Source organism: Fundulus heteroclitus, unplaced genomic scaffold, assembly GCF_011125445.2.
Source record: "Fundulus heteroclitus isolate FHET01 unplaced genomic scaffold, MU-UCD_Fhet_4.1 scaffold_94, whole genome shotgun sequence".
NCBI lineage: Eukaryota > Metazoa > Chordata > Actinopteri > Cyprinodontiformes > Fundulidae > Fundulus > Fundulus heteroclitus.
The window spans coordinates 821,586-845,223 of NW_023397406.1; the positions used below are offsets into that span (position 1 = coordinate 821,586).

General features: G+C 41.3%; 1 protein-coding gene and 1 long non-coding RNA gene across 6 annotated transcripts in view; one reads left to right on the top strand and one right to left on the bottom strand.

Moving 5' to 3' along the window:
• The first annotated feature begins 766 nt into the window (after positions 1-766).
• LOC105940297 (myosin-7) lies at positions 767-20,456 on the top strand. Its single transcript, XM_036134925.1, has 39 exons — positions 767-821; positions 896-935; positions 1,043-1,258; positions 1,352-1,495; positions 1,600-1,756; positions 1,849-1,876; positions 4,064-4,169; positions 4,272-4,364; positions 4,443-4,506; positions 4,589-4,687; positions 4,789-4,892; positions 5,505-5,643; positions 5,731-5,849; positions 5,984-6,133; positions 6,221-6,391; positions 6,485-6,794; positions 6,872-6,951; positions 8,196-8,401; positions 8,475-8,598; positions 8,926-9,062; positions 9,158-9,413; positions 9,509-9,751; positions 9,842-10,018; positions 10,111-10,256; positions 10,329-10,419; positions 10,502-10,891; positions 11,006-11,132; positions 11,277-11,395; positions 11,489-11,685; positions 11,926-12,109; positions 14,771-14,936; positions 15,020-15,144; positions 15,233-15,541; positions 15,618-15,821; positions 15,914-16,210; positions 16,417-16,521; positions 17,490-17,585; positions 17,843-17,977; positions 20,336-20,456. The coding sequence occupies exons 3-39, from the start codon at positions 1,058-1,060 to the stop codon at positions 20,354-20,356; spliced, it is 5,820 nt and encodes a 1,939-aa protein (XP_035990818.1). The 5' UTR covers positions 767-821; positions 896-935; positions 1,043-1,057; the 3' UTR covers positions 20,357-20,456.
• LOC110366611 overlaps positions 18,338-23,638 on the bottom strand; it is a 41,654-nt gene continuing 36,353 nt past the window's right edge. For all 5 annotated transcript variants that reach the window (XR_004930632.1, XR_004930633.1, XR_004930631.1 and 2 more), the window contains 2 exons: positions 22,659-22,820; positions 18,338-20,424 (listed from right to left, as the gene is read on the bottom strand). This is a non-coding gene — a long non-coding RNA (uncharacterized LOC110366611). The remainder of the gene's footprint in view (positions 20,425-22,658; positions 22,821-23,638) is intronic.

A 23,638-nucleotide genomic window follows, 5' to 3' on the forward strand; every position in this document is an offset into this window, starting at 1 on the left:
GATGCAGGATAATACATGTTGCTTATTTTTTGTTAATCATATTTTTTCTCAATAGAAAAAGTGTTCAGTCATAATTGTTCATAAGATTAAAATGATTTAAAATTGTTTGCCACTTACAAAGTCCAGTTTAAAGAATTTATTTTAGACCAGCACTTTATTTATGGGTTACATTTTTGTACTTCCTGATTTATTTTGAGTTTTTTTTGTAGAAGTTGCATTTAGGACTATACACAATTTGAAAATAAAGAAATCTTTTGTTTTAGTTATGTTTGAGCTACGATCTTGTATTTTACCCATCAATAATAATTTTGTCCTCATTCCTTCTACTTATATCAGCCTTTCACGGATTAGTTAAATGGATTTTATTCTCTGGGGATGAGTGCGTCATCTAAATACGTACAACTACTGTAAATAAGGATGAATAAAAGGTTTCTATGCAGGACATTTCCTTCATTAAAAAAACGAAACAAAACAAAAAACACATATGTGGGATAAATGAGATCAGTCATTCCCCATATCTATTTAAAGATTCAGGTCTAGTCCTCTGGCTGCTTGGGGATGCTTATGATTAATCACTGTGCTGCATGGAGTGCCTAATATGGCTTCACCAGGGGACCCTATCGCTAATAAGACCCCGACCTGCTGATTTCTATATTGCTCTCCACCACTCATTAACCCCCTCCCATCTTAAAGCCCCGATCCAAACACAGACACAATAGCATTCCTGGTCCTAAAGCTCTCCTCCATATTAGGAAGAGGGGTTTTGTTTATAAGGAGAAGTCAGAGAGAAGCCCCCCAACAGGTCACCATTGTATCCCAAGGTAAGGTCCACTCTTCACTTTGATACTGACACCTTTATAGTCTTATCTCTTTCCATTTGCTTTTCCCCCCTCAGGGCCTTTTTCACATCAGTCTTCCAAGAAGTGGTGGATAAGGTAAGAACATCTGAAAACTTCAAACAATGAAATAAGATAGTGAACCATTACTAATGAAATATGCAAATAGTTGAGCTGCAGTAACACAAACGTTATTTTTTTTAAAGTTGACCAGGTGAAAGATGGGCGACGCCGCCATGAAAGAGTTTGGGGCAGCAGCCCCGTACCTGAGGAAGTCAGACAGGGAGCGTCTGGAGGCCCAGACCCGTCCATTTGACATGAAGAAGGAGTGTTTTGTTCCTGACCCAGATGAGGAGTACGTAAAAGCTTCCATCACAAGTCGTGAGGGTGATAAAGTCACAGCTCAGACTGCAAAGGGGAAGGTCAGTAAAAAGAGGCAAGGGTAGCTTGTTTTTGCCTACCAGCCAACATTAGAGTGAAAGCAGCCTGTTAACAGAAACCCTGATTATTTTCAGACGGTCACGGTGAAGGAGTGTGATGTACATCCCCAGAACCCCCCTAAGTTTGATAAAATTGAAGACATGGCTATGTTCACCTTCCTCCACGAGCCGGCTGTGCTGTTTAACCTCAAAGAGCGTTATGCAGCATGGATGATCTATGTGAGTAAAAGTATAAAAAGCTAACTTTACAACGCTATCCTTTCTAAACGTAACTCAGATATTTACTTTTTAAACGGTTTCCCTTCCCCTCCTGACCCTCTCAGACCTACTCTGGGCTGTTCTGTGTGACCGTCAACCCCTACAAGTGGCTGCCGGTCTACAACCAGGAGGTGGTCGTTGCCTACAGAGGAAAGAAGAGGAGTGAAGCTCCTCCTCACATCTTCTCCATCTCTGACAATGCCTACCAGTACATGCTAACAGGTCCTTTAATTTTCAATGATCGCCACAATTTCAGTCAAGTGAAGTTCGAAACAGACTAAGAACATCAGTAATCCTTTCCTCTCTTTTCGCAGACAGAGAAAATCAGTCCATTCTCATCACGTACGTTGACAATCCATTACTTTGTTACAAATGCCATGATGTGAAAGCTTCTTTTCTTTAGCTCTTGGTAGCTAGTAGGAGCCTTATGCATTTCATTTTAGTAAAAATGTGCTTGTTAATGAAAATAATCCTTTGCATAGACTACAGTAAGTCACTGAAGTATTTACATATGTTGAAATGTATCACTTTTTATCACATTATAACAACAAACTTCAATGTATTTGCCTTGAATTCTATGTGCTGGACCAACACTAAATAGCAGATAATTGTGAAGTGAAGGAAAAAGAGATACATTGCTTTTTAGATTTTTCAAACCATAAAAATCTGAAACATGTGTCATGTAGACCCCATGAGTCAGTGCTTTTGTAGGATAGACTTTCTCTGCTGTTCAAGCTCCTAGTGTTTTGAGCTGTGTCTCTACCAGTGTTGCATATTTGGAGAGGAACACTTTTTCCCCCATTCTTCTGCATAAAAATAGCTCAAGCTCATTCAGGGGTCAGTGAAGTGTCTCTATACACAGGGGCGGTTCTAGACAGGGGCCAACAGGGGCCTATGCCCCTGTAGAAATGGCCCTGGCCCCTGTTATGGCCCCTGTACTAAAAGCATGATGTTAAATAAACTTCTCATAATTATTTGCAATGGCAAAGAAACCATAACTGATTGGTCACTTTGACTAATATTATTTTTACCTATACAGCTTTACTCTAAAAAGAATTTAAAACTTAAGATGTTTCACGTTTAGCTTTAGCCGTATTGAGCAGGGGGCAAAGTTTTCAACTGCTAGATCAGGGGTCTGAAACCTGCAGTTCCAGAGCCACAAGTGGCTCACTTAATATTATTACACAGTTAAATATTGCCATTTTATTGTTTTTAATTTTTGTTGTTCTGTGCCCCAGTGAAAAAATACTGGCCCCACTTTGGCCCCCCTGGTAAATTTGGTCTAGAACCGCCCCTGTCTATACATACATTTGAAGTGCTGTCACACATTCTCTTTTAGAATTAGGTCTGGACCTTGACTGGGTTATCGTAATACATGATCATGCTTTGCTCAAAAGCACTCTATTTTAGCTAAGGCTGTATGTTTTATGGTTGTTGATCTGCAGGAAGGTTAAGCTCCCTCTCTATCTCTCACAGCCTCTAGCAGGTTTATTTTTCGTATTGCCCCTGTAGATGCTTCTGTCCATCTACTCAGATCTGATCAGATTCCCAGTCTCGGCTAAATAAAACATTCCCACAATATACTGCTGATAATGCCATGTGTGACTGTGAGGATGGCCTGTTTAAGGTGTTATCTTTCCACTACAGGTAGCATTGTGCATAATTTTTGTCTTAATAGACCAGATTCATATCTTCCACGTTTGTGATGTCCCCTGTCCGGCTCATAGCAAACAGCAAACAGGACCTAATTTGGCATTCTGACACTCTTCTATAAATATCAGATTTGTGGAGTGCACAGATTTTCTTAAATAAGCAGTGGATCTCTGCAGCTGCTACAAAGTTACCCCTGGTCTCTCGGCTGCTTTTGAATACCTCCCTTCCCAACATACCGTTGAGTTTAGGCGGACAGCCATGTCTTGTTAGGTTTATATCAATGCTATATGCTTTCACTTTTTGGATGGTGGCCTGAACAGAGCTCTGTGAGAAGTCAACACCTGGAGAGATTTCATGCCCTAAGCTTTAAACGTCTCCATAACTATATTGTTGGTCTTTCTGGTTAATTCCCTGGTCTCATGATGTTGTTTGTTAACTAATGTTCTCTAAAAAAAACTCTGAGACCTTTAGAAAACTTGGATTTATACCAAGATTAATCATATACAGGTAGACTTTATTGACTCATTAGGAGACTGAAGGAGCTTGGTTGCTTTTGATTTTATTTCAGAATGTGGGAATCAAGGGGCCTCAATACTGTTGTACGCAACACTTTTAACATTTTTAGCCATGTAACCTTTCCCTCCTCTTTACATTTCGGCACTTTTTTGTGTTGTTGTATCGCGTATTATCACAATAAGACACAGATGTTTTTGTAATGTCAGAAAATTTTAAAAAAGAGGAGGTTAAATACAAGGCACTCCATTGTATATTGTAAATTGGTGAGTTTGTTTCAGTTTGTTAATATCGGATGTGAAGCTGTATCGTTATTAATACCATGTTTATGGCCTGATAAAACCTATTACTCTGTGCCTTCAGCGGAGAATCTGGTGCTGGGAAAACTGTTAACACCAAGAGAGTCATCCAGTACTTTGCCAGCATAGCAGCTGCAGGCGGGAAAAAGGAAACAGGCTCTGAGAAAAAGGTTATATCTTTGAATTTGCAAGACATCAACTCTTATCCACTGGCTGCACTGCATAGCCTTTGTTTTGATTCTTTAACAGTAAGCTTCTTTGCATTTGGTTAGGGTACTCTGGAGGATCAAATCATCCAATGCAACCCAGCTTTAGAGGCCTTTGGGAATGCAAAGACCATCAGAAATGATAACTCTTCCAGATTTGTAAGTTCCTCTCTGTAATGACCCCTTTCCCTGCTAAATGCATCACAACCTAAAGTTTCTTCTCATCTTATGTTTTAGGGAAAATTTATCCGCATTCATTTTGCAGCCAGTGGAAAGCTGGCTTCTGCTGACATCGAGACATGTAGGTGGTGTCCTCTCTGTGTGTCTGCTTTTACATCCAAATAGACTCTCATTCTGCACACATGATGCAAATGTCTTTACAGATCTGCTAGAAAAGTCCAGAGTCACCTTTCAGCTTAAGGCTGAGAGGGATTACCACATCTTCTATCAGATTCTGTCTCAGAAGAAACCCGAGCTGCTTGGTGAATAAATAACAAAACATAACATTTGCAAATCAGAACAAATATATTTCACATCACTGTATAAAACATGATTGTAAGACACTTTTTGACCTGCTTCCCAGAAATGCTGCTCATTACCAACAACCCCTATGACTACGCTTTCATCTCCCAAGGAGAGACAACGGTAGCCTCCATCAATGACTCTGAAGAGCTGATAGCTACTGATGTGAGTAGGAGTTATTTCAGAGAGTACTTGCAATCAGTATATTTAATACAAACAGTAAATGTTATAGCAGGTAATTTCCCCACTTACATCAACTATTACATTAGAAAATATTTGCTGGTGCACACTTGGCTTTAGCAGATATGTAAACCAGCATCTTGATGTCACTGATTATGAGAACAAATATCTCAGACATGGTTAGTTCTGAAATGATAGTCAAGATGAATTATTATGGGAGTTTTTTTTGCTCAAAGAACATTGATTCTCATTTAAATATGAACCTTAAGACCCTATACTGTGTCACAATCAGAAATAGCCCAAATTTCCTCACTATGAGACAAAAAAGGTATTTCTATTCTATTCTATTCAGCTTTATTGGCTAAATTTGTGTGCAAAAAAACAAGGGAATTTTGCTTTGGTTTCCCACACTCACAGCATTCAGAAATGAAGTATGAATATATAGGCTTTAGATGAAACAAAATAAAAGATTAAAAAAAAATGTAAATATGTTATTGTACACCCTATATAGTTCACTATTATTTTCTTTTTCATTTCTTCACCAAGCACCTGCTTACTACCATAAGAAAAAAAACACATATTTTTTTTTTCATGCAGGAGGCCTTTGATGTGCTGGGCTTCACTCAAGAGGAGAAGAGCGGCATTTACAAACTGACCGGTGCCATCATGCACTTTGGCAACATGAAGTTTAAGAACAAGCAGCGTGAAGAGCAGGCAGAAGCAGATGGCACTGAAGGTGAGAGAGGAGCTCTATAACTGGGAAACCAGACAACTTTTAGCAAATTCATCTTTATTCAGCAATAGTGCATATATTACTTTCCAGATGCTGACAAAGCAGCTTATCTGATGGGCCTGAACTCTGCTGACCTCATCAAAGGTCTGTGTCACCCAAGAGTCAAAGTAGGGAACGAGTGGGTCACCAAGGGACAAAATGTTCAACAGGTAGGAATAAAACACAGCTTAGGAAATTCCCTTCTTTCGGTTAGTTGGAGATACCCCTAACAGTATATACAAATTATACAGTGTGGAATAAAAAAAAAAATCCCTTTACTGTAATAATATATTTGTTTTTGTAGGTGTACTATGCTGTTGGAGCTCTGGCCAAGTCAGTTTATGAGAAAATGTTCCTGTGGATGGTGGTGAGAATTAACCATTCACTGGACACCAGGCAGCCTCGCCAGTACTTCATTGGTGTGCTGGACATCGCTGGGTTTGAGATCTTTGATGTGAGGACTGTCTACTTGTGCCCATATAATTTTACTATGTCTGCGACTCCGGTGTAAGGACTTAAAAAAGCTGTTGTCAACTTCCAGTTCAACACCTTCGAGCAGCTTTGCATCAACTTCACCAATGAGAAACTGCAACAGTTTTTCAACCACCACATGTTTGTGCTGGAGCAGGAAGAGTACAAGAAAGAGGGGATTGAATGGACTTTCATTGACTTTGGTATGGATCTGCAGGCCTGCATTGACCTGATTGAAAAGGTAATTTAAATTGTACATTTTCAGTCAGAACCATTGTGTATTATTACATTTGTCTGGGTAAAATATTGACTTTGGTATTTATGTTCTACATAGCCCATGGGTATCATGTCCATCCTTGAAGAGGAGTGCATGTTTCCCAAAGCCTCTGATGCTACGTTTAAAGCCAAGCTTTATGACAACCACCTGGGGAAATCTAACAACTTCCAGAAGCCAAGAGTTGTCAAAGGAAAACCAGAGGCTCATTTTGCGCTGGTTCACTATGCTGGAACTGTTGATTATAACATCAACAACTGGCTGGTGAAGAACAAGGACCCTCTTAATGAGACCGTTGTTGGGCTATACCAGAAGTCCAACCTTAAGCTGCTTGCTACACTCTTTGCAAATTACGCAGGAACTGATTCAGGTAAGAGGATGCTCTAGTTTAACAAGTTATGTCTGTGTTTATCAGTCTAATGTATAGACTTTTATACTATCAAACAGCTGAAAGTGGAAAAGGTGGCAAGGGAGGAGGAAGCAAAAAGAAGGGGTCATCCTTTCAGACTGTATCTGCCCTTCACAGGGTAAGTAAATATCTGAGAATCAAAGCAAATTTTGATTTAGTAACTTACATATTTTGTTATTCACATAAACTGACTAAGCCCTGGATTTAAAGGTGACCTACCATGCTTCCTTTAAACATTTAAGATCATTTAAGGTCTATGGGTTAATCCAAACATGTTCATCATATATATTGCACAAACACATTGTCAGATAATAAGATTTCACCTCCCTAGTATCCCCTTTTTTGAGCTTATTCAAAATGTGCTGTTTTCATTTTATTGCAGTGAGCTGTAGATAACCACGTCCCACAATTCAATGTTTACACTTGAAAACACACTTGAAAATGGCTGCCAGCAGATGCACAACAGTATAGGTGTACCTCTTTGATCCTGAGTCAGACTTAGAAGTGTAGCCTCCTGCACAATCAGCAAGGATCAGCCCAGTCAAAACTAAATTAGTGAATTTACACATACCGTAATATCACAGGATAGTTACCCATTAGTGTTGACAAGCTCACGCTCTGCTCTTTCATTTCTTATTTTTGAAGGTGGCTGACACGACCAGCTGTCATAACAGCTGTTGTTATGTGCAACATGCTAACTCGCTCCGTCTACCCGACTGCCATAATAACACTCAATACTTACACAATTACACAAAATACTTTTCAATCATTTAGCAGAAAAACTGGGGACAGGTCGCTCAATACTGAGACTTTTCCTGGAAATTGGGGAGGTCTGCAGGTTAGCTTGGGCTATCAGTAGTGTTAGCGTTAGCTTGTGCTAAATGACAGATCGTGCTCTTCCTGAACAGCAATGCAAAACCCATAAGACAAATCATTAGGTACTCAGATCTTTGTCATCTGCAGATTTCCAAAGAACACTAAAGAGATTACTTTGCTTCAGAAGAAGTTTTTTGGCTTTTGCCGTGTGTTGTCAAGAGGATTTACCAACTGTTGATGGCGGGGAGATTGCCATCTAAATTAAAATGAAGCCATGCATCTCTGTTCTCCCTGACTGGGAATATGTGCATGGACACATGTTTTTTTTTATGACACCCAACAACAAAACATTTGTCCTTTCCATTATGCAGCACATATACCCGTAAACTTTCTCCTCTTCTAAGGAACATCCACAGCTCATTTTTAGACACCAACAAGACATTTAGTTATTGCCAAAAACGCTGGATTATTATTATTTTAGAGACCCAAATGGAAGTACGGAAATGTGCATTTTTCATATTAGGCTACCATTAATGTCTTGTACAGGAAAACCTGAATAAGCTGATGACCAACTTGAGGTCCACCCACCCTCACTTTGTGCGCTGCATCATCCCCAACGAGACCAAGACTCCTGGGGCCATGGAGAACCCTCTGGTGATGCACCAGCTGCGCTGTAACGGTGTGCTGGAAGGCATCAGGATCTGTAGGAAAGGCTTCCCTAACAGGATCCTCTATGGAGACTTCAAGCAGAGGTATTACCCTGGTAGGTCCAGAAATTGTGAGTTTAGGCTACAATGTCCAACTAAGATAAATATGATTTTCCAGATATCGTATCCTGAATCCTGCTGCCATCCCCGACGGACAGTTCATTGACAGCAGGAAGGGAGCCGAAAAACTTCTTGGATCTCTTGATATCGACCATAACCAGTACAAGTTTGGGCACACTAAGGTAATTGAAACATCGAAAAGTCAGAACCACATATTAAATATTGTATTTTTCAGTCAACAGAGTGCAGAAAATTATTTATAATTAATTCTCTTATATTAACAGGTGAAGTTGAAGATAACTCTTAAGCCTAATCCAATCTTTGGACACATTTTATTCTTTTATTTTCATTTTGAAACCATTATGTCACAAAAGACCTTTGTAAGACAATGTTTGCATTCCAAGGCTTTAGAGCTTTGTTTTAGAGCAGAGACGCAAAGCGTTTGCTCCCCATGTGTGTTAAATAAGGTAGTAAGTGTGTACGTACATGCTGTTTTGTGCCCCTAAAAGGTGTTCTTTAAAGCTGGTCTTCTTGGTCAACTGGAGGAAATGAGGGACGATCGTTTGTCGCTCATTATCACTGGAATCCAGGCGAGATCACGAGGTTTACTCGCAAGAGTGGAGTTCCAGAAGATTGTTGAAAGAAGGTATGAATCGGCACCTTTAAGTTACCACAAAATACAAGAACTTCACAATTTTGAAAACTGCTGTAACATCAGTAACAACTGTTAATCATTGACAGGGATGCACTACTTGTGATCCAGTGGAACATCCGTGCCTTCATGGGGGTCAAGAATTGGCCCTGGATGAAGCTGTACTTCAAGATCAAACCTCTCCTGAGATCTGCTGAAACAGAAAAGGAGATGGCCAACATGAAGGAGGAGTTCCTGAAGCTGAAGGAGGCGTATGCCAAATCTGAAGCTCGCAGGAAAGAGCTGGAGGAGAAAACGGTCTCCCTTCTCCAAGAGAAGAACGACCTGCAGCTCCAAGTCCAAGCTGTAAGTATCACAACATGCTCCTAAATCCAGTAGAACAAAATATATCAATATGAGTGTTGCTGTTCACACTATTATTTAATACAATGACCATTTAGGAGCAAGATAATCTTGCTGATGCAGAGGAGAGATGTGAGGGGCTGATTAAACACAAAATCCAGATGGAAGCCAAAGCCAAAGAGCTGACTGAGAGACTGGAGGATGAGGAGGAAATTAACGCTGAACTGACAGCTAAGAAGAGGAAGCTGGAAGACGAGTGCTCTGAGCTAAAGAAGGATATCGATGACTTGGAGCTGACTTTGGCCAAAGTGGAGAAAGAGAAACATGCTACTGAGAACAAGGTTTGGTACAGGGAATTTTTTATAGCAGAAGTAGGAAGCAAAAAAGCTTTTTATTTGGGCTGTAATTCAAGAGCAATGTCTATTTTACAGGTGAAAAACCTAGTTGAAGAGATGGCTGCTTTGGATGAAATCATCGCCAAGCTGACCAAGGAAAAGAAGGCTTTACAGGAAGCTCACCAACAAACCCTGGATGACCTGCAGAGTGAGGAGGACAAAGTCAACACTCTGACCAAGGCCAAGGCGAAGCTGGAGCAGCAAGTGGATGATGTGAGACTTTAACCATCATCAATACTCCAAGTGAAGAATGCCTCTCTTAGTGTAACAAAGACCATTATTAAATTTTTCTTGATGATTTTCAGCTTGAAGGTTCTCTGGAGCAAGAGAAGAAGATTAGACTGGACCTTGAGCGGGTAAAAAGGAAGCTGGAGGGAGACTTAAAGTTGACCCATGAGAGTCTAATGGATGTTGAGAATGACAAGCAGCAACTTGAGGAGCATCTCAAAAAGTAAGTAATGTCAATTCTAATCTAAAAACATATTATTTACCATTTATTGATAACTTCACTTTTTCTCAACAGGAAAGACTTTGAACTAAGTCAGCTGAATAACAAAATTGAGGACGAGCAAGCTATTGCCATTCAGCTTCAGAAGAAACTGAAAGAGCTGCAGGTAATCAACAGGCCACGACGCTTTTGAATAACAGGTAAAATCTTAAATAAAATTTGTAAAGATGAGAATATTCCTCTAACAGGCCCGCATTGAAGAGCTGGAGGAAGAGCTTGAAGCAGAGCGAGCTGCTCGAGCCAAGGTGGAGAAGCAGAGAGCGGACTTGGCCAGAGAGCTGGAGGAGATCAGTGAGAGGCTGGAGGAGGCTGGAGGAGCCACGGCCGTCCAGATCGAGATGAACAAGAAGAGGGAGGCCGAGTTCCAGAAACTCCGCAGAGATCTGGAAGAGTCCACCCTGCAGCACGAAGCCACCACTGCCACACTCAGGAAGAAACAAGCCGACACTGTTGCTGACCTGGGAGAGCAGATCGACAACCTGCAGAGAGTCAAGCAGAAGCTGGAGAAGGAGAAGAGCGAGCTCAAACTGGAGCTTGATGATGTGGTCTCCAATATGGAACATATTCTGAAGACCAAGGTTGGCCGATGTCACTTTCATTGTACAGATGTATCATACCACATGCATGTATTTATGTAAATAATACCTACAAAAGATTAATGCTATATTTTGCAACCATTTGGTGAATTTCAGACCAATCTTGAGAAAACATGCAGAACTCTCGAAGATCAGATGAATGAATACAAAACAAAGTTTGAAGAGGCTCAGCGCTGCATTAACGACTTCAACATGCAAAAAGCAAAACTTCAAACAGAAAATGGTACAATGTTTGTTTATTCATAAAACGTCATGTCTAAATTACCTTCAGGCTCAAAGAACTTTAACAGTCAGTAAAAGTTCTAAGACACCAAGAAATGGTTTGCTTCATAAAACTTTTTATCCTCTGTTAAAAAAAAACACCCAGGTGAGCTCTCTCGACAGCTGGAAGAAAAGGATTCGTTCGTATCTCAACTGACGAGAGGAAAAATGTCCTACACTCAGCAGATCGAAGATCTTAAGAGGCAGCTTGAAGAGGAGACCAAGGTACATTTGATGGCAGAGCCAACTGACAGGACTATGTCGTTCGTTTTCCAGATGGTGTTACTCATACTGTTATTCTTTTATTTCTACGAACAGGCCAAGAATGCATTAGCCCATGCTGTGCAGTCTTCTCGCCATGACTGTGACCTCCTCAGGGAGCAGTATGAGGAGGAGCAGGAGGCCAAGGCTGAACTGCAGCGCAGCATGTCCAAGGCCAACACGGAGGTGGCTCAGTGGAGAACCAAGTATGAAACTGATGCCATCCAGAGGACCGAGGAACTGGAGGAAGCTAAGTAAGAGGCTGAGCTTCGATTTGAAAATGATCGCATAAAACCAAAAAAAAAAAAAGAAAAAAAAAGACACATCCCATCGTCTAGCAGATCAGCTTTTTGTTTGTGTTATGTTCCTGCTAAAATGTAAGACGAACAAAAAGTTTGTCTGTTGGATGACCTCGCAACCGATGCTTACATTTTCTCACGGATTACTCATCAAAGTTCAGCTCCATTAAATGCTTTTAATGGTCATTTCTAAAGGAAGAAGCTGGCTCAGCGTCTGCAGGAGGCTGAGGAGGCTGTTGAAGCAGTGAATGCTAAATGCTCCTCTCTGGAGAAGACCAAACACAGGCTGCAGAATGAGATCGAAGATCTCATGGTGGATGTGGAGAGGTCTAATGCTGCTGCTGCTGCTCTGGACAAGAAGCAAAGGAACTTTGACAAGGTGAAGTTCTGTTGATTACTGCTTATTACCAATGGGGCTAAATTACAATTCTTGATCTCGAAGTAGAGAAAGCAAATATCAGGGTAATTTACTATGAAGCAGATTCAATATAATCTGGAGAATCTTTGTGGGACAGCTGCTGTTATATTGACTTATCTCTAGAGGTAGGTATTTTAATTAAATGCTGTGGTTTCTAACCTTCACCCCTTGTAGGCAGTTGTTTTAGGCGTCCGAGCAAAAATTTGCTGAACGATACAGTATCTCTCAAAGATTTCTCAGAGAAAGCAACATTTTAACTTTGTCCGTCTTCTTCCGCTTATCCGGGGTCGGGTCGCGGGGGAACAAGCTTCAGTAGGGAGGCCCAGACGTCCCTCTCCCCAGCCACTTGGGCCAGCTCCTCAGGAGGAATCCCAAGGCGTTCCCAGGCCAGCCGAAAAACATAGTCCCTCCAGCGTGTCCTGGGTCTTCCCCTGGGCCTCCTCCCGGTGGGACGTGCCCGGAACACCTCACCAGGGAGGCGTCCAGGAGGCATCCTAACCAGATGCCCGAGCCTCCTCAACTGGCTCCTCTCGACGTGGAGGAGCAGCGGCTCTTCTCTGAGTCCTCCCTGGATGACTGAGCTCCTCACCCTATCTCTAAGGGAGAGCCTAGACACACTATGGAGAAAACTCATTTCAGCCGCTTGTATCCGGGATCTCGTTCTTTCGGTCACGACCCAAAGCTCGTGACCATAGATGAGGGTAGGAACGTAGATCGACCGGTAAATCGAGAGCTTTGCCTTTTGGCTCAGCTCTCTTCACCACAACGGATCGGTACAGCGCCCGCTTCACAGCCGACGCTGCACCAATCCGCCTGTCGATCTCCCGCTCCATCCTCCCCTCATTCGTGAACAAGACCCCAAGATACTTGAACTCCTCCACTAGGGGCAGCACATCCTCCCCAACCCGGAGAAGGCACTCTACCCGTTTTCCGGTTCAAGACCATGGTCTCGGATTTGGAGGCACTGATTTCATCCCAGCCGCTTCGCACTCGGCTGCGAACCGCTCCAGTGAGAGCTGTAGATCACGCCCTGATGAAGCCAATAGGACCACGTCATCCGCGAATAGCAGAGATGCAATCCTAAGGCCACCAAAACGGATCCCCTCAACACCTTGGCTGCGGCTAGAAATTCTGTCCATAAAAGTTATGAACAGAATCGGTGACAAAGGGCAACCTTGGCGGAGTCCAACTCTCACCGGAAACGAGTCCGACTTACTGCCGGCAATGCGGACCAGACTCTGACACCGGTCATACAGAGACCTGACAGCCCTTATTGAAGGGTCCGGTATTCCATACTCCCGGAGTACCCCCCATAGGATCCCTCGGGGGACACGGTCGAATGCCTTCTCCAGATCCACAAAGCACATGTAGACTGGTTGGGGAAACTCCCATGCCCCCTCCAGAATCCTGCTGAGGGTGTAGAGCTGGTCCACTGTTTCACGGCCAGGACGAAAACCACACTGCTCTTCCTGAATCCGAGATTCGACTATCCGACGGACCCTCCTTTCCAGAACTCCTGAATAGACCTTACCAGGGAGGCTTAAGAGTGTGAATCCTCTGTAGTTGGAACACACCCTCCGGTCCCCCTTTTTAAATAGGGGGACCACCACCCCAGTCTGCCAATCCAGGGGAACTGCCCCCGATGTCCACGCAATGCTGCAGAGCCGCGTTAACCAGCACAGCCCCACAACATCCAGAGCCTTAAGGTACTCAGGGTGAATCTCATCCACCCCCGGGGCCTTGCCACCGAGGAGCTTTTTAACAACCTCGGCAACCTCAACACCAGAGATGGGAGTACCCGACCCAGAGTCCTCAGGCTCTGCTTCCGCAATGGAAGACGTGTTGGTGGGATTAAGGAGGTCTTCGAAGTATTCCGCCCACTGAAACACGACGTCCCGAGTCGAGGTCAGCAGCACACCACCCCCACTGTAAACAGTGTTGGTACTGCACTGCTTCCCCCTCCTGAGACGCTGGATAGTGGACCAGAATCGCTTCGAAGCCGCACGGAAGTCTTTCTCCATGGCCTCTCCGAACTCTTCCCACGCATGAGTTTTTGCCTCGGCGACCAGCCGAGCCGCCTGCCGCTACGACTGCCGGTACACATCAGCTGCTTCCGGAGTCCCACAGGCCAAAAAAGCTCAGCTTCTTCAGCTTGACGGCTTCCCATTTTAACTTTATGATGAAGAGAAATCTTTCTTTTCTGGAGGCATTGATGGTTAGAAAGGCAGTGTTGCATTGTCTAGATACCCAATCTGGTCAGGAGATGATCAGGTTTCCAAAATGATCCTGAAGTTACGTTGCTAAAGAGCCTCCTTGTCATGATTGACCCCAGGATCCAGCCTTTGAGAAGACTGAAGACATTTAAACTTTTATTTTCAACAATGCAAGAGCCCTGTACAAATGATTGTTCAGAACAAGATTGTTAAGCTTAAGTCTGTCTGAAATTTTCTGAGTGCTATGTTATGTGGTGTTATGTGATGGAGCTTTGCATGTAAACACAAAACAGCTTCTTCTTTATTTCAGGCGACCACACTGTTTTCAAAGCTCTCCTTTCAAACCCAACACCTTTCCCTGTTCCTTTAAGACATTAGTAATTATTGTTGGCCTATCCTTCCCCTGCAGGTCTTGTCTGAGTGGAAGCAAAAATATGAGGAGTCTCAGTGCGAGCTGGAGAGCTCCCAGAAGGAGGCAAGAGCTCTGAGCACTGAGCTCTTCAAACTTAAAAACTCCTACGAAGAGTCTCTGGACCACCTGGAGACCATGAAGAGGGAGAACAAGAATCTGCAGGGTAAGATCTACAGCAAAGGCTTGAGAAACGTTCTCTGTGAAATGAAATCACCCAATGATTTTACTCTGCTTTGTATCACGCAGAGGAAATTTCTGACCTCACTGAGCAACTCGGTGAGAGTGGAAAAAATATCCATGAACTGGAGAAGCTTCGGAAACAACTGGAACAAGAGAAGAGTGAGATTCAGTCCGCTCTGGAGGAAGCAGAGGTACACATCCTTGTTATGGAAAAGAGGCCTTTCAAAAGATCATTGCTGTTATGAGTGAATAAAACCTCTGGGTTGTCCTCTCCACCAGGCTTCCCTGGAACACGAAGAGGGTAAGATCTTACGAGTCCAGCTAGAGTTCAATCAAATCAAAGCTGATATTGAGCGTAAACTGGCTGAGAAAGACGAGGAGATGGAGCAGTGCAAGAGGAACCTGCAGAGGACAATCGATACCCTGCAGAGTTCTCTTGAGGCCGAGTGTCGCAGCAGGAACGAAGCCCTGCGTCTGAAAAAGAAGATGGAGGGAGACCTCAACGAGATGGAGATCCAGCTTAGCCAAGCCAACAGGCAGGCGGCGGAGGCCCAGAAACAACTTAAGTCTGTTCATGCACATCTTAAGGTAAAGTAAAACAGGACAAAAATGTAAACACACTTTTAAAACTGCCTATTAACATGGTTGATGCCATTGTGTGAAGGATTGCCAAATTCAGCTGGACGAGGCTGTTCGAGCTAATGATGATTTTAAAGAGAACATGGCCATCGTTGAGAGACGTAACAACCTGCTTCAGGCTGAGCTGGAGGAACTGAGGGCAGCTTTGGAGCAAACCGAACGAAGCCGCAAACTTGCTGAGCAAGAGCTGCTGGATGTCAGCGAGAGGGTGCAGCTACTGCACTCTCAGGTAAGTCTACATCTAAAAGGCAACAATAGCTCACATAAGAAATAACGCACCTCTTCTCACAATCTCAGATGTCTCCTTTTAAAATCGTGTAGAACACCAGCCTGATAAACCAGAAGAAGAAGCTGGAGGGGGATTCATTCCAGCTTCAGACTGAAGTGGAGGAGGCCGTGCAGGAATGCAGGAACGCTGAAGAGAAGGCCAAGAAGGCCATCACTGATGCTGCCATGATGGCAGAGGAGCTGAAGAAAGAGCAGGACACCAGCGCCCACCTGGAGCGCATGAAGAAGAACATGGAGCAAACCATCAAAGATCTGCAGCACCGTCTGGATGAGGCTGAACAGATCGCCCTGAAGGGAGGCAAGAAGCAGGTCCAGAAGCTGGAGGCCAGGGTGGGTGTAATTACTGAACATATGATAGAAATTCTGATTTAAAACAAAGAGTTTAAAACAAATAGAGTCTTAATGCTTATGTCATTGCTCTTTAGATGAAAAGAGATAAATAAAAATAAAACATTCAGATCCACATATTTGCAAGTCTGCATAATACTCTCCTTTGCAACAGGGATAATGAGGACATTATATTCTGATGTTTCCAGGTGAGGGAACTGGAGAATGAAGTGGAGTCAGAGCAGAAGAAAAGCGGAGAAGCTGTGAAGGGAATGCGCAAATACGAGAGACGCATCAAGGAGCTCACATATCAGGTTACTTCTAAATATGAAAACATTTGTACAGTTGTTATTACGGGGGAGTTGATGCCTAATGGTTAGAGCAGGAGGGGTGCTTGTGCCCTGGAAAGGCTGAAGGCTCCCCAGTTTGAATCCACAGACTGTCCCTCTGGGTCCCTGAGCAAGACCCTTAGCCCCAGAATGCTCCCTGGGCACCTCATAGTGGCAGCCCATTGTTCCTTAAATACAGAAGATAAATTTCATTGGAATATCCAAAAGCTGCAATGATAAGAACAGCATTTATCATTAAGCAACGATCCTCAGCAAAGATTTTTAGTTGTCCACAAACAGGTTTACCTGTGCTCCATGTGGTTTCTGTAGTGTAGTGGTTATCATATTTGCCTTACACACAAAAGGTCCCTGGTTAATAACCAGGCAGAAACACTGATTGTAAAAGATTTAACCTGGCTGTCACCCCAGGTTCTTTGCCTGAAAAATATTGCTATTGTAGACGTCTGTAGTAATACAAAGACTCTTGAAACAGAAACTATATTTTAACATATTTAATCTAAAAGGCAGAAGGATGTTTACAGTACTGGACTCTCATACACAACGATGCAACGGGCAGATTTCTGGATACCAGAGAGTCTGTTCATTACTCACACAGACATAAAGTAGGACCCATTGTGTACAACCATTCAAGGGCGTGGACAGTATATCAGTGTTCTGTTCATTAATTGGTGAAGAGGATCATACTATAATGCAGACGTGTCCTAGCTGACACATTTTCCCCTAATCAGTCATTCTGTCCAATCTAAGTATGTCAGACTCTGTGTCTCCAGAGTCCGTTGTCTATCTGTAATTCCCATGGTAACTGACTTTGCAGTCCAGTCTCTGTAATGTCATAATGCCTAACACTTCTGCACAGCATGCTATAAGACGAATCGGACTGAAGAACCTATTCATAAACCACATTTTCTCTTCATGTTCTATAACCTGTGCAGACGGAGGAGGACCGCAAGAATGTTGCACGTCTGCAGGATCTGGTTGACAAACTGCAGCTCAAAGTGAAGGCATACAAGAGATCTACTGAGGAAGCTGTGAGTGTGAGATTTCTCTGAGCTGAGGTGGACTTGGAATCTTCACGAGTTTTCTGTTTTCCAGTTTTTTGACTAACATTGACACTGACCTTAACACACTTGTTAAGCTGCAAAGATTCATAGTTCCTCTGGCTGTAAATAGCTATTCCACACTAAAAACACTTTTTGTAGGTGTGCTCACCTGATAATCATGTAGACAACCCACACTGTGGTCAGTTTGGTTTTATTCTGAGGTGTGATGTTGCTTTATCTCGTAGGAGGAGCAAGCCAACACTAATATGAGTAAGTTCCGCAAGCTGCAACACGAGCTTGACGAGGCTGAAGAGAGAGCCGACATCGCTGAGTCCCAGGTCAACAAGCTGCGGGCCAAGAGCCGCGACGTGGGGTCAAAGGTCAGAGACTCCTCCAGATTCAAACACCAAACATAATTTAATGTAGCACTGCACCTCTTAATCCAGAAAAGGTCTTTTACATTCATCTCAATGTGGTGTATTATCCAAACGATTCAATTTCAAACAAGAATATTTAGTACGTTATATTAAGTATATTAAGTAAAAATGGTGATTGGTGAACTAATTTTTACTTAATATAATTAATAAGTGGTGAATGGTGAACTAAATGGAAATATAAGGCCTTAATTCAACACAAAACACTAATATTCAGAGATTTTATCAAGGTAATCTAACTTATAAATATAGTCATATTCACTAAGTAGTAGGTGTAGAAGAATCGTATGAAATAAATCAGACCAGTCTGTTTTATAGGTCAATTTTATTTAGTGGTTTTCTGGTTTGATGAGCTGTGTTAGTGAGTTATATGTGGTTAGTAGTAATACTTGTAATTCCCAATGAGGAGAATGTTTAGATTGAATTTACAGCTGAAGAACATACATTCTGAGTGTTGTGTAAGAGGTGCAAACATGGACCACTGAGAGCTGAACTCAGTTACCTACACTGTATAAAAAGTACCAGTTTTTCACCTTGGTAATAAATGTAGCTTAATGTGTTCCTCTTTTAGGCCATATCCTTCCACAACTTTCTAAGTTTTGGCCCATTCCTCCTCACAGAACTAGCGTAGCAGAGTCAGGATTGAAGCCACCTTCTGCACACAAACCTGTTTAGCTCTGCCCATGAGACTGGGTCTGAGATCAGGGCTTTGTGATGGCCTCTCAAAACCATGAACTCTGACATCCTTAAGTTGATTTGCAGCAAATTTAGTTGCTATCTAGTTTGTGGAGTGAACACATCTGCTCTGCAGCCAAACAACGACACGTAATGCTACCACCTCCGTGCTTCACTGTTGAGTTGGTGTTGTCCAGCTTGTAATTTTCCCCCTTTTTCCTGCACATATACCAGTGGTCTTTATGGCCAAGTGCTTGCATTTAATCTGGAAAAGGTCTTTGCCTCTGGTGGCATTTTTGTTAGCTGTAATCTGTTTTTCATTTAATGATGCTTTTAAAGTAATGGATCCTTCCTTCCAGGTGGCCTTTCAGTCTGCGTTGGTAGAGGATTCATTTCACTGTTGATAACAAGGCTCTCTTCCTAACTTCAGCTAACAGCTTCACAAGCTCTTTAGCTTTTGTTCTGGGGTTAATACACACATTTCACATGAAAATACTTTAATCTCCGGGACAGACAAGCCCACTTCTTCCTGAACAAAATCATGGCTGAACATGATGATAGGATTTTTACCTGCATATAATCATTTAAACAGATAAATACAATCAGACATCCGGACATTGTACCCAAGACTCTTCCTGATATTTTTGCTGATTTCTTCTGATATTGTGGTTTTACTCCTATAAACAGTTTATTGAGGTGTTGCCTGAAAATACATCCACAGATGTACCCCCAAACCACTCATATAATGTGAATTAACCCATCCAAAGTGTATGAGGCCATGTGATCACCTGGGTTTTCCCAAATTGTTTAAAGGCATGCTAAACTTATTGCAAGTAAACCTTTGAATATGAAGAAAGTAGTAAAAAAAGCAAATAATATCATTATTACATCGTTAAGATAAATTGTTTTGGTAAACCTAAGTGACTTAAAACAGGAAAGATTTAGTTGAATGTAATCTCAGAGAGTGCAAGACAATAGGTATGTGTCGTTTTATACAGTGTATGTAAACATCTACTTTTAACTGTAGATGTGGAAAAAAGGCAGATTTTAGAAGATTGCTTTTCAAGTACTGGTATGAGTGTTGAACGGTTTGTTAGTGAGATGAAGATAAAATAACATGAGAAACAGGGCAGAGGTGAGGAAAAAGTCAGCTAGTTTTCATGGTGAATTGTTCAGTGACAGGATCTGTAGCTATCCTACTGGTTTGTGCATTAATGGCTCTCATGCAGTTAGTAGTGGGTTCATAGTGGACTCTGTTGGTATACTCATCAATAGATTTGCTGAGGCTAGTTAAATGAATGAAATTACTGCCCTTGAATTTAGCATTGGAAAATGTGGTGACATGATGTATGCATGATTTTATCCATTTCTGTTCTGTCCTGAGTCATCAAGTCCCTTAACATTTTACTTTATTGTCCCCTCAGAAACAATTTGTGTTTAAGACATTGTGCCATGGTGAAGGACATCCTGTAGTTACAAAGAAAGTCATGAATACCATGCTATGATGGTTTTATTCTACAATACACAGCATCATTTATACCCTGTGGGTTATTTTGTTTAACTCTTCCTGAGTCTTTAGTCACTAATCCATCTCTCATTGTTCCCTTTTTTTGTCATTCTTCATCACAGAAAGGGCTAGATGAGGAGTGAAACAGTGATGGCCACCTAAGACCTTTGGGATCTTCTGTGCTGTAGTCCCCTCTGTCTGCAATGCAACTCTGTAGAATAAAGCAAAATGCGTTAAAATTAACAAAAGGAGTCCTCGTTTATTTTGCTCACAGCAAATAAAATGTTTAATGTAAACATTAACCAACAGAATACCAATACCATGATTTAAACTACAAATTTTAGGTATAGAAATTTAGTATGCACTATCGTCATGTCACAACCACACACTTTACTGCATTTAGGGGCATATTATGTGTTACACTAACACAAAGTAGCCCTTATTTGTGACGAGTGAGGAACACTTTCCGTGGTTCTCACATTTCTTTTTTCACACATAAAAGTCAGAAAATGCAGGCATGCATTCACATTCACTCGCTTTTTTGTCTCACACCCCTAACAAAAACTGTGCAACCCATTGTTTTTATTATATTCACTTCCTGTATTGGCAAATAATTTACATCTGAGTAATTTTATCTCAGTATAAATTCAGTTGTTTTATAAAGACCTTTTGGTTTTTTTTAGAGAACATTAGTAGTAATTTAAAAAAAAAATAAGCTTGGAACATCTTACGGAGCAATGTTCGTCCTTCATCTCAAAATGGAACGAGTATGGACGAACTGCAAACCTACCAAGACACCTTGATGCACCTAAACCAAGAGGCTGCGCAGGGAGAGCATTAATCTGAGAAGCAGCCGAGAAGCAGATGGTAACTCTGGACAATTTGCTCACAGGACAACTATTAGGACATACACTCCACAAGCCTGGCCCTTATGGAGGAGAGGCAACAAGAGAGTCAAAATAAATCCATGGCGAGTCCCATTTTTAGTTTGGCACATGCAACAAAGCAGGCATTGCTTTTTGATTAGAGGTGATTATTTACCACATTTAAACAGCTAATTATGTCTTATACTCTCCACTGATCATCACAGAAAATGGATTGGGAAGTAAATGGTTTAATGCTGCCACCTTGTGTTAACAACAGTATCATTTCAGTCAGTGGCTGCAGATCATTTATGAATGCCTCATGAAAACAAGAGACTGGTGTTAAAAAAACCCAAACAATTGATTATATTCAGTTCCTGCAACAAAGTCTGTGGGACAAGGTAATAGCCAAATTGATCAATATCAATCACACAGTGACTGTTAAGTAACTACCAGTAGCCCCATAGTCCTAGGAAAAAAAAGGGTACAAAGATCAATAATAGGATTTGTATTTTGTTAAATAGATCTATGGAATTGGGCATGCACTTCATTGTTTTACATTCTTTTTTATTTTTGAATTTTTATGACTGAATAATAATAGTTTTTTGTACACTTAATATTAGATTAAATTAATTTTAAAACCTGGTAAACCACCTATTAGGTGTGATAGAGATATATTGATAGAGAGTATGTTCTTCATTCCACGGCTGCAGGTAAATACATCTTGTGTGAGAGCACTGGAGCGATCAAAGATTTTTCAGTTGATTTCTACAAAATAGACTCTACTTTCCAAAGTTATGTGGGGGAAAAAAAATAAGATCCATTTACTTTGAACCAAAACCATTTCACACCTCTCTATTACAAACAATGCTGCATCTTGCTATGGATTTCCGATTGGAGCATTTTTGTGACAACTGCATGCACTGTTATACACAGTTCATGGACTCAGAACAACATGATTTTATCCATACATAGATAAATAATAAAATAATTAAAAAACCCTTTGAACTTTTGAATAAATCTTGTTATACTGAAACAGTAATTTTCCTCTGGGATTATTAAAGTATATCTGATTCTGAATATATATATATATATATATATATATATATATATATATATATATATATATATATATATATATATATATGATATAGTAAAATTATAGTGCATTCAAATCATTCTGTCCAAATAACTACATCATAGTATGCTACCAATAAAACAAGGAACAAAGCCCAAACAAACAATCATTTGTAGTAAAACATTAAATACAATGCATAATAGTGAAAGAGAACTCTTGCAATTTGGCTTAATACATTATAGAAATGCATATGTCCATGTGTCAGCTGTTTAAAGACCAATGAGATAAATATCACTATATTTTTGAGCCTCAGTTCAATGCTTTACAACACAAACCTCATAACAGTCACTACTGTAACAAGTTAGGAAACATTAAGGTACAGTTTTGGCTTGAGAAGCAGATTTTTGGTTAAAAAAACCAACAACGCCTTATTAATAAATAAAATACAAAAATGAAAGTGTGAACATTTTCAAAAGACACAGTTTACAGTAACTGAAAGCTTACCATGCCTCCAGTAGCTGCAGCAGCACAAGGCGGCACAGAGAGACGGACTGCTGGCGCTCTTTAATGAGCTGCTTGGAGCAGTGAGGTGGACGATGGACGGGAGTTGGCACGGACGGCCGACCTTTACCTCACGTGGTTGCGTCCTCCAAAGATTCTCAACAACTACGGAGAGATCACAGGACAAACAGATGATCTTTTCATCCATGCTGTAAAAACAAAACTCTCTAATGTTTGCTTTGAGTCTTTGGTAACATTCAGATGTTGTCACCATTGTATTAGAGGCTTTAGTTTGTTAATTGTATAATACATAGGACGGTAATGTTTACAAAGGCTCAAAAACTGCTTGGCAGACATTAAAACCAGTTGTATCTTGTGGTGACTCCATTTGTTGTTTCAGCCTAAGAACAACTGGACCCCACCTAAGAGGAGTTATAGATGCAGGCTGCATGAGCTGAGATTTCCAATAGGATTGTAACAGCTGGGAGTGTTACTAAGCCCAATAAAGTGAAATTAGATTACAATAGATGGCTGAGTTGTTAACTGAAGCACTGCAAAACATCACACGTCACTACAGAACTAACAGTAAAGGAATCAGAAGAAGGATTTAAATCTTTCAAGACTTAAAAACAATAAATATAAAAATCCTAACCCAGTTGAACAGGTGAAAGGATTTTAAAAGGCCAGTGTTTTACCAAAGAAACGCCAATTTGCATTTATGTCTCACTTACTGCATCAGTTCAAACCACAAGAATGCTAAATTTAATTTTTTACCACCTCCTTTTAGGTCGGTTAGTCCCCGCCACTTCAGTGAGACTCTATGTGTACTACTTAATTAAATTAAATTGTGCTCCTTACGTTTTATTGAACAGCAAAAGTATATTTTGTCTCCTGGAAAATTTAATGGACGTATTTATATGTTAAAAAGATGCAGCATATAAAATTATACTTGACTGAAACCACAACATGCCTGTCTTAAGTGA

Bases quoted from the DNA above. Each gene is read 5' to 3' on its own strand.
- LOC105940297 (XM_036134925.1), top strand. From the start codon at position 1,058: ATGGGCGACGCCGCCATGAAAGAGTTTGGGGCAGCAGCCCCGTACCTG. The intron at 10,019-10,110 runs GTGAGACTTTAA...GATGATTTTCAG, and splicing joins TGGAGCAGCAAGTGGATGAT to CTTGAAGGTTCTCTGGAGCA. The intron at 15,542-15,617 runs GTAAAGTAAAAC...CATTGTGTGAAG, and splicing joins CTGTTCATGCACATCTTAAG to GATTGCCAAATTCAGCTGGA.